At 37.0% G+C, this 10,720-nt stretch overlaps 1 protein-coding gene across 1 annotated transcript; it reads left to right on the top strand.

The window, feature by feature from the left end:
- The first annotated feature begins 9,217 nt into the window (after nt 1-9,217).
- On the top strand, nt 9,218-10,159 carry LOC129007078 (olfactory receptor 51G2-like). Its single transcript, XM_054437354.1, has one exon. It carries the CDS (start codon nt 9,218-9,220, stop codon nt 10,157-10,159), a length of 942 nt encoding a protein of 313 aa, XP_054293329.1.
- Nucleotides 10,160-10,720: the final 561 nt, after the last annotated feature.

Below are 10,720 nucleotides of genomic sequence, written 5' to 3'. Positions count from 1 at the left end.
GGAGAGACCAGGTGGAGGTAATCGAATCATGGGTGCTGTTTCCCCCATGCAGTTCTTGTGATAATGAGTGAGTTCTCACAAGATGTGATAGTTTTATAAGAAGCTCCTTACCCTTTGCTTGGCACTTCTCCTTCCTGCTACCTTGTGAAGAAGGTGCCTTCCTTCCCCTTCCCCTTCTGACATGATTGTAAGTTTGCTGAGGCCTCCCCAGCCATGCCGAATTGTGAGCCAATTAAACCTCTTTCCTTTATAACTTAACCAGTCTCAGGCAGTTCTTTGTAGCAGAATGAAAATGAACTAATACAGTAAATTGGTACCAGGAGTGGAGTGGGAGTCAAAGGTGATCATTTTGAAACTTTAAGGTTTAATGACTTCCCTGTTGGATTTGAGACTTGCATGGGGCCTGTAGCCCCTTTATTTTGGCCAATTTATCCCATTTGTAATGAGTATATTTACTTAATGCCTCTACCCCCATTTTATCTAGGAAGTAACTAACTTGCTTCTGATTTTACAGGCTCATGGGTGGAAGGATCCTGCCTTGCCTCAGATGAGACTTTGGACTTGAATTTTTGGGTTAATGCTGGAATGAATTAAGACTTTTTGGGACTGTTAGAAAGGCATGATTGGTTTTAAAATGTGAATAGGACATGAGATTTGAAGGGACCAAGGGCAGAATTATATTGTTAGGCTGTATGTCCCCACCCAAATCTCATCTTGAATTGTAATTCCCATAATCCCCGCATCTCTAGGGAGAGAACAGGTGAAGGTAATTGAATCATGAGTGCAGTTTGCCACATGCAGTTCTCATAATAGTGAATGAGTTCTCATAAGATCTGATGGTTTTATAAGGGGCTCTTTCTCCTTGGCTCAGCACTTCTTCTTTCTGCCACCTTGTGAAGAAGGTGCCTTGCTTCCCCTTAGCCTCCTGCCATGATTAAACTGTGAGTCAATTAAAACTCTTTCCTTTATAAATTACCCAGTCTAGGCTAGTTCTTTGTAACAGTAAGAAAATGAACTAATGCTGTATTTGTGTTTCTATATTAAGTTTTATATAAGGTATTAAATTTCTACAAAATTCTAAACTCAATTTGTAACCTAATTTAAAGTGATTAGCCACTCTTATTATATGAAGTCTTCTAATCTGTGAACAGAGTACATCCCTTGATTGAAAAAAAGGGTCTTAAATTTCTCTCAATAATATTTGAAATTTTAAGTTTAGAAGTCTTGTACTTCTTTTACTAGGTTTTTAGGTCTCTGTATTTCAACACCGTTATAAATATTATACTTTAAATTTCAATTTCTATTTGCTTTTGGATATAAGCATATGCTTTTTGGATATAAAAAAGATATCTACCTACCCTGATCAATTAACTTATTGATTCTCATCACTTGTAGTGAGAGTATTTTGCATACAGTTCAGCAATATTGTCTGTAAGTAATGATGAGGTTTATTTATTTGGTCTTGCTCGACTAAAGCTCCTTCAGAAAAGAATTTCTGTTTCTATCCCCCATAGCACTGAATCCTGTGACTATATTATGTCTCAATAAACAAACAGATTCAGCGAATGTAACATTGCATCCAATGGGCTCTTCTTGCCTGCTGCCCAGATAGAGCTGATTTATTGAAGCAGGGGATTGCAATGGAGAAAGAGTTTTACATACAGAGAGCCAGCTAAATAGAAGATCAAAGTTTTGTTATTACTCAAATCAGCCTTCCTAAGAATTTGGAGGCTAGGGTTTTTCAAAGATAGTTTGGCGGAAGAGGAGGGGTGGCCAAGCAATGGGTGCCTGCTGCTGATTGGTTGGGAGTACAATCACAGGGGTATGAGAAATGGTCCTAATGAGCCTGAGTTTCTGGATGGGCCACAGGAGTGGTTGGCACGTGTAGGTGGAGCCACTTATCATCACACATGCAAAAAGCCTGAAAAGATATCTCAAAAGGCCAACCCTAGGTTGTATAATAGTGATGTTATTTGCAAGAGTAATTGAGGAAGTCGTAAGTCTTGAAACCTCCAGAATAATGGCTGGCAATTGTTTATGTCTACACTTTAGCAGAATTCAGGCTCCTCTATCCTCCTAGCCTAGTGATCTCTCATTAACTTTACAAAGGTGGTTGAGTTTTGGGGAAGGGCTATTACTATTTTAACTATAAATGTCTTCCAAAGTTAGCTTGACCCAAGCCCAGGAATAATTAAGGGAAGTTTGAAGAATAAAGGCAAGATCGGGGTTGGTTAAATCAGATCTCTTTCACTGCCATAATGTTCCTACTGTATAATTTTTGCAAAGGTGGTTTCACAAAGATGGCACATTTCTATAACTAAGAAGCATGCCTTAAGAAATGTTCAGTATTAGGATATAAAATTGAAACAATTCCCAACTAGTAATTAGACTTGCACATCTTAAACCATGCCACTCTCCATTAACATGCCAACTTGCATGCATTCTCCACATGAACTCTGAATTGGGCTTAATGATGGTGTTGTCTTTCTGTGACCACACAAGAGCTTCTCAGATCACACACACACACACAAACACACACAAACATTAGCTTACTCTTTCTTATACTATGAATGAATAACAAGATATTTTAAAAATGTGGATGACATTAAAATCTAAAAAAGAAATATCTCAATGTATCCATTTTAATACACTTCAATCATTTTTATTGATAAAGAAATCTTACTCTTAAATGTTACATATAATTGTTTTCTCATCAGCTTAGTCAACAAGGTTTATAAAAGTTTTACTAAGAGATCCATTAATATAATTATATAATAAAAATTGATAAAAAAATATTGGGATTGAATGAGATTTGGGAGAATGGTGTTATCATGATACACTAGGAATATGGAATCAGTGATTAATCTTCCAGAAGAAAAAGTAAATTACCATTTAAACTAAGTCTTATTCAACTCGATAGAGGTGAAAATAAGGTGCAAAATATTATTAGACCAATTGTCAATGGCTTTTCTTGTTCATATTTTCTTGTAGTTGTTTTACCTTTTCAAAGCCAAGAGAGCTAAATCTCAAAACCCAACTTTATTTGATAAAATGCATATTTCAGAATGCCCACATATTAAATTAATGTGTGAAATGTAACTTAGACACACATTTCCCAAGGGAAAAATGTTTGCTGTCTTAAAAGATATATGCATGGAAATCCAAGTCATGGTTAAAGGCCCTTTGATACTCATGAGTTTGGATCCAGAGAAAGTTATCTTATGATTGAATTATTTAATGGCTATAAAAATTGATGTACCCTTTAAAATACTTGTCAATGTCTTTGAGAGAAGTTTCAGTTCAGGATTCAAAATATGGGGTCACAGAATTGGCACACCCATGGAATACTAATAATAACTGATTTTAAAACAACCCTGTATTAAAGGAAAAGGGAATCAATTTTTGATTATCTGTTATTGATTATTTAATACATTCTAAATGCTATGCATTTATTAACACATGGAATATTTACAAAAATCCTATTGCTTAAAATTATTATGAAACTCACTTCATAAATGAAGAAAAAGAGGTGAAAAGACGTAAGTAGTTTTCTTAGTCACACAGATAGTTAAGTGCCAGAATCGGAATTCAAAGGTAAGGAACCTCTCGATCTACAGTGTTCTTTTTTTTTTTTAGATGGTGCTGCTCACTGTCGCCCAGGCTGGAGTGCAATGACACAATCTCGGCTCAATGCAACCTCCACCTCCCGGGTTCACACGATTCTCCTGCTTCAGCCTCCCGAGTAGCTGGGATTACAGGCGCACACCACCACACTCGGCTAATTTTTTGTATTTTTAGTAGAGACGGGGTTTCACTATGTTGGCCAGGCTGGTCTTGAACTTCTGACCTCATGATCCGCCCGCCTCGGCCTCCCAAAGTGCTGGGATTACAGGCTTGAGCAACCGCGCCCGGCCAGATCTACAGTGTTCTTTACTGTAATTGGTGTAGAGTTAATGTGCTTGGCCTTCATACTACCCACAGATTTAAACACAGAATTTTAATTTTTAGTGTAGTTTTGTTTTTCTCTCCTTAAAACAGGGTTTTTCAACATTGGCACTATTGCCATGGACTGGCTGAATCTCTGTTGTGAGTCGCTGTCCTGCACATTGTAGAATGTTTAGAAGTATCCTGGGCAACTACACATGACATGCCAGTAACACTTTCCCAATTACAACAACTGAAAATGGCCCCAGACATTGTCAAACACCCCTTTGAGGCAAAATCCTTCTTCTTGAAAATCACTGCCTTAAACCAAACATTTTCTAGGCATTCATTTCCAAATTGATCTCTGCAGAACACAAATTTCAGATGTTAATAAATGCTGTCTGTATAAAATACGTTTGAAAAGGCTGGGTTAAACTATATTACACAAGTTACCATAATGCTTGATTTCTGTAAAATGTTAGATGTTAATGGGGCCTACTTATATTCACACACAGTGGAATGACTATGTGAAGTTTCCTCTAAACATAATTGCTAAGGATTGATTGATTGATTGATGTGTGTTTGGTGTTTCGGCCATTAATTCTATTATAATAGTGGTCTATTGTGAATATTAAAAAAACTAATAAAAGTGTGTGAAAACATTAAAGACTTTTGACAAGGAAAATACCATAACATAAAATGCTAGAAAAGTCAAATTTGATAGGCTGATAAGAAAATGTGTTGTATGAGGCAGCTGTGGTATCCCTAAAAACCACCATAAAGTCATTTTCTCCTGAATCAAGATTTCACTGGAAATGACTTGAATTGATCTGGCATTAAAGAAAATGGAAACAAAAATGATGACTCTTAGAGGTAGTTTATATTGTGGATAGAAACATATTGATTAATTACATCATGAGTTTTGAAAAAAATTAGAAAAAAGCATCAAGAAACATCAATGGCATAACTGAGATACATTTTTTAGTGGCAAAACGTGAAGTGCAATTGAGAAAGAGGACAAGAAAAGGGTTGGATTTTAACCTAAATTGAAGGAGATTTGCCAAACCTGTTCTCCATGATCATCTCTATTACCTGTGTACTTTGTGAATGAATAGATAAGATGCCCTTTAAAATTATACTTTGAAAGGATTTATGTCTTTGCTAGATAGTGACAATATGGGAGTGTAACTTTTTGTATCATATCACATCTTCATCTTTTCTTTTATTGAATGCTCAGGGGCAGATTTGTGGGCCAGTGCAAGTAGCAGTTGTTGCAGGATGATGATGGCAGAATGTTTACCCTTCTGTCCAGTGGCTGGGAAAAGAATTGAGTATTATGGAACAACTGTGAATGGATCCCACACCCCTTTATAATTTACAAGTACTATCAAAAGCATGACTTTTGAGCGAAGAATTTCTACTTTACACACATGATTTTATAGTTTTTACAGCAGTTCAACAATGTATGTCCTAGTGCATGGTTGCAAAAGATTTGACCTAAATACAGAATAATATTCTCAGCATACAACAGCTAGTAAATGCTGTATCTGGTTACTCAGAGCACAAACTTTTTTTATACATAATTCTGATCGACTAAGCCCATTTTTTTCATCTTTATCATATGATCCTCAGAATACTTCTCAATTACTTCCTAATCTGGACTCCTGGATTGGGAAGCTGGCATGACCATCGCTTGTCCTTGAGTAGGAGAAATAGCTCTTTCAGCACTGATGTTAGTTATTCCCCCTAGAGGTTGTAATGACAAAAAAAAAAAAAAAAAAAAAAAAAAAAAAAATGGCCCGGGGGTAACGGACTAGTCAAGATAGGCAACAGGCCAGAGTAGTTAAAGCACAGTAGTGCTGATAAAGCACCCAGCTGGATAAAGTCAAGAATGTCAAAGGCAAAAAAGCTTTATCTCAGCTCTGGAGTTACTGAGGGAGAGACTGATGCCTTACTCAGGACATCTATGCTTCCTTGAAGAACTGTCTGCTTTAGAATACCCTGTGTATTTTATTCTTCTTCTATGCCCATCTTCAGTGTCTTTCTTAACCTACAAGCAGTCTCTAAGCTTGACAGACTGGAAACCCAGCCAACCTGCAGTAGGGTGAGGCTGTCTGCACTTGAGGGCTCAGGTGTGCCTGCAGGAAGGCTTTGAGGTGAGAAAAATGGTTAAGAGATTACTACATTATATATTTGAAGAATCCAGGAAGTGTAAATAAAGGTCAAAAAGTAGGAATGACTTCTACTCATGTGAAATCACTGCTCTAGAATAGGTCAGAGGTACAGATTTACCTTCCTCCGAAGGAGTCAGACTAGTCTCTTCAAAAGTTGCTCAGAAGAGCTCTGGGAAGGGATTACCATTGCAAACTCACTTCTAGGCATATGTAACACCTATAGTGGAAACCTATGTATTGAAATCCCTGTTTTCTTTAAATATTACTCCCCCGATATTAACTAAAAACTGTAATGTTAAAACTGATGAAGTTAATGATCATAAAGTTGATGATGATTTGAGTGCCTCCTGTGTCTTGCTGTTACATATAGCATACACACTTAACAATATTAACAGGGAAAAAAGGAATCTTAATTTTAGCTCTCTGTCCACTAGTTTGTACAAGATAATTCTTAAGAGAAGCCATGGGAGGTAACATCTTTACATGTGATAACTTGGGCACTCCAGACAGCACCTGCTTTTGCATCACTGCTGTGTTTGGCTGATATGCTTAAAAGCATGGCTACTTCAGCATCTTAATTAACAATTTGCTTCAGTTAAGTCCAAAGTATCTCCTAAATCTTAGATATTGTTCCAGGCACTTTACATACATTTGCTAGAATCTCTTAAGGATTATATAAAGTAATACAGTTGCCAGTTTGTTTATACTCAAAGGGGTTTAGTAACCTGTCCAAATAGGTAGTAAATAACAGTTGTCATCTGACTTTCTCTGAACCTAGAGATGTAGGTACTGAGAGTTGGGTGTCTGTGTCTACACAGAGAAGTCAGATTATGACTACCCTAAGCCAGGCACTTTCATAAAAAGAAGTGGGGAAGAGTTATTTAAGAGGGAAGACCTGGTGTGCCTAGGCAGGATAGAGATGCTGAAGACCACTGAAATATTTGATGGTGGGTATCAAGAAAGAAAAAATAATTATGTGAGAGTGCCAAAGTGATGACATAGTTAGTGTTCAATGATGAAGCAGACCAGAAGTTTATAACATATAAAGCTGGAAAAGTGAAGGAGGTGTATAAAGACCATTATTTTCTATAACTAGTATAGTATATAAATCACTAAATGTAGGATGAGAATATGTAAAATAACTCTCCTCTGTTCTTCATTTTGTATCTGCTCATCAAAAGTAAGGAAAAGGGTACCAGATTGCACAATACTTGTCATCTCTGTAGAATGATACACAATTAGTTATTTTATAATTAATTATGTCTATTAGGGGAAACAATGAAGTGTGATTGTATTTGTGGAGAAGGGTAGTTTGGAGAATGGATCATGTAAATTTTGGAAAAACTTTGAAATAAAATAGGCTAAATAAACATTTTCTTGATGTTTTGTGCCCAGAGTAACTGGAATGGGGTGGCCATTATGATACTAAGTAACAGGTTTCTAGGGCTTCTGTTGTAATGCCTATCTTCTCCAGTTCATGGTGATATCTGCCTATTTCCTACAGCTGATCTGATGTATTATGGTAACTGAGCCCTGAGCACATAAATCTTTTATTCTCTTCCTATAACTTGGCATTGTGTTCTTTGTTTTTATAGAAAAATATGTCACTATCTCTTCCACACACCTCAAATTTATCATAACCAAACAGGAATTATCTGGCCCACTGGTTTCACCACATTTCTAGGCAGGTTTTTGTTTATTTTAGTAAATGACAGGAAAAAGATTATCAAATAAACAAACCTATTCTGGATTTCTTTCTTTTTCTCACTCTTAGCATATGATGATCCATGTTATTGATGTTATTTTTTCTTCCCATGTAAATTTCATACCTATTCATTCCTCATAATACCCACTGTTAGATTTCACTTTCATCCACTTCTTTTAATGAGTACAATAGTCTCCTAACAGGTTTCCCTGCCTTCTCTCTTGCCAGCCTTTAGACCACTCTTAACATTGATTGTATTTTGACATAGATATATTATAAATCTGGTCAAGTTGTTTATTGTTACAATTAGGGCCTTGCATCCTCTAAGATTATATCCATGCTTCTCATATTTACACACAAGTTCCTTCAGAAATTCGGGTTCACTTCTTTTTAACCTTAGCTTCAAGAACCATATGAAGAGCTGTCTATCCTATAGCTTTTCTCAATTGCAGTGACTTACATTCGTAATACTCTCTAATACCTTACTGTATTTACATGGATTTTAATCAGTACAGGATGTACATCACAGCCCTTTTATATCATCCCCCTAGTATTTGTCATTTGAGACCTAATTTGAGAATCTCTTTTAGTAAATCTTCCTGACCTGCCTGGATGGATAAGTTAGTTGTCTCTTCTGTGTTTTAAATCATGTTTTTTTTTTTTTTTAAATATCAACTTCAAAATGTTTAACTCTTAATTTTAACTTTAGCTATCTGTCCACTAGTTTGTACATATTTGATGGCATTTCATATATATTTCTGTATTTTTTAACACTACCAGAGTTCCTTTAATAAAATATGTTCTCATGTTCAGGGGCGTGCACCTGTAGTTCTAGCTACTCAGAAGGCTGAGTTGGGAGGATTGCTTGAGAACAGGAATTCGATGCTGGCCTAAGCAACACAGCAAGATCTCATCTCTAAAAAAATAATCTTGTAATCCAAGCACTTTGGGAGGCTGAGGTGAGGGGATCATGAAGTCAAGGAATTGAGACCATCCTGGCCAACATGGTGAAACCTTGTCTCTACTAAAAATATAAAAATTAGCCAGGCATGGTGGCGCACGTCTGTAGTCCCAGCTACTCAGGAGGATAAGGCAGGAGAATCACTTGAACTCCGGAGGTGGAGGTGAGTGAGCCGAGATCACGTCACTGCACTCTAGCCTGGTGACAGAGTGAGACTCCATCTAAAAAAAAAAAAACAACTCAATAAATGCACAGTGAAGAAAACTAAATTAATTGGTAAAATAATAAATAACTGGTGGGGTAATTAAATATAATGAGCACAGACATAATCAAAATCATTAAACACAGAGCAGCATAAATTAAACTATTGTTTCTTGCTACAATTTTGACTTTTACCCTAATTTTCCATATTCTTGTTTCCTCACCTAGACTTTAGGTTCATCCATTAGCACTATGTCTGTCTTCAATAGTTCTGCCTTATACCCTTGCTTCCTCCTAACGGGCCTCTCAGGCCTTGAAAGCAGATATGACTTGATTTCCCTCCCCATCTTCTTGGTTTATGCCATCTCAATTGCCAGGAACATTAGCATCCTCTTCGTTATCAAAACTGAGTCTTCCCTCCACCAACCAATGTATTACTTTCTGTCAATGCTGGCGTTCACTGACCTGGGCCTATCTACCACTACCTTGCCTACCACATTCAGTGTCTTCTGGTTCCATGCCCGGGAGATCTCCTTCAATGCTTATCTGGTCCAAATGTACTTCATTCATGTTTTCTCGATTATTGAGTCAGCTGTACTCTTGGCTATGGCCTTTGACCGCTTTATAGCAATCCAAGAACCCTTGCGCTATGCAGCCATCCTAACCAATGATATAATCATTGGGATTGGGTTGGCAATTGCTGGAAGGGCCTTGGCTCTGGTCTTTCCAGCTTCCTTCCTCTTGAAGAGGCTTCAATATCATGATGTCAATATTCTGTCCTACCCCTTCTGCCTGCACCAGGACCTCATAAAGACAACTGTATCTAACCGTCGAGTCAGCAGCATCTATGGCCTTATGGTGGTCATCTGTTCCATGGGACTTGATTCAGTGCTTCTCCTCCTCTCCTATGTCCTCATCCTGGGCACAGTGTTGAGTATAGCCTCCAAGGCAGAGAGAGTGAGAGCCCTCAATACTTGCATCTCCCACATCTGTGCTGTACTCACCTTCTATACACCAATGATTGGGCTATCTATGATCCGTCGCTATGGACAGAATACTTCCCCAATTGTCCATGTGCTGATGGCCAATGTCTACTTGCTGATTCCACCTCTCATGAACCCCATTGTCTACAGTGTTAAGACCAAGCAGATTCGTGACAGGATCTTCAGTAAATTCAAGAGACATGAAATGTAGATGGCAAAGATTCTGAAACATAACTTTCCCTCCATTCCCTGTATATTTGTGAGAAGATTTAATATAATGTTGAATTTTGAATTCACATATTACCAATGATATTTTGACTTTAAGTTACTAGACCTAAACCTCAATAATTATAAATCTGTATATTTTCAATATAGAGAATAAAGTTGTAGTTATATTTTACGCTGAAGTTATTCATTGTACACTGTGAAGGTCCTCAATATATCTGAGAAAGATTTAGATTTCAAAAGTTTTCCTATGCTTTTTAACCTAATATAAAAAAATTTAAATACAAGTTTTGATCCTCTGTTCAGGGAAAATAAATATTTCCAGCAGAAGAACCTCGTATCAAAAAGAGATGATGAATGAATAAAACTTAGCAGACTTTTAGAAGTGTAGAATAAAGAAACGTTGGACCAAATTAATTGGACCAATTGGAATAAAGCAGAAACAGTGATGATTTTGTATGTAGGAATCTACAGAGGGCTTTCTATGAGGAGTAGAGAACCAATGAGATCTAGACTGCTGTCTATTTTTTCTACCTGTGTTTTCAGT

Source organism: Pongo pygmaeus, chromosome 9, assembly GCF_028885625.2.
Source record: "Pongo pygmaeus isolate AG05252 chromosome 9, NHGRI_mPonPyg2-v2.0_pri, whole genome shotgun sequence".
Taxonomy (NCBI): domain Eukaryota; kingdom Metazoa; phylum Chordata; class Mammalia; order Primates; family Hominidae; genus Pongo; species Pongo pygmaeus.
This window is presented reverse-complemented; position numbering and strand designations above follow the sequence as displayed.

What these genes read in the sequence shown, in the direction of transcription:
- LOC129007078 (XM_054437354.1), top strand. Translation starts at nt 9,218, where the DNA reads ATGTCTGTCTTCAATAGTTCTGCCTTATACCCTTGCTTCCTCCTAACG.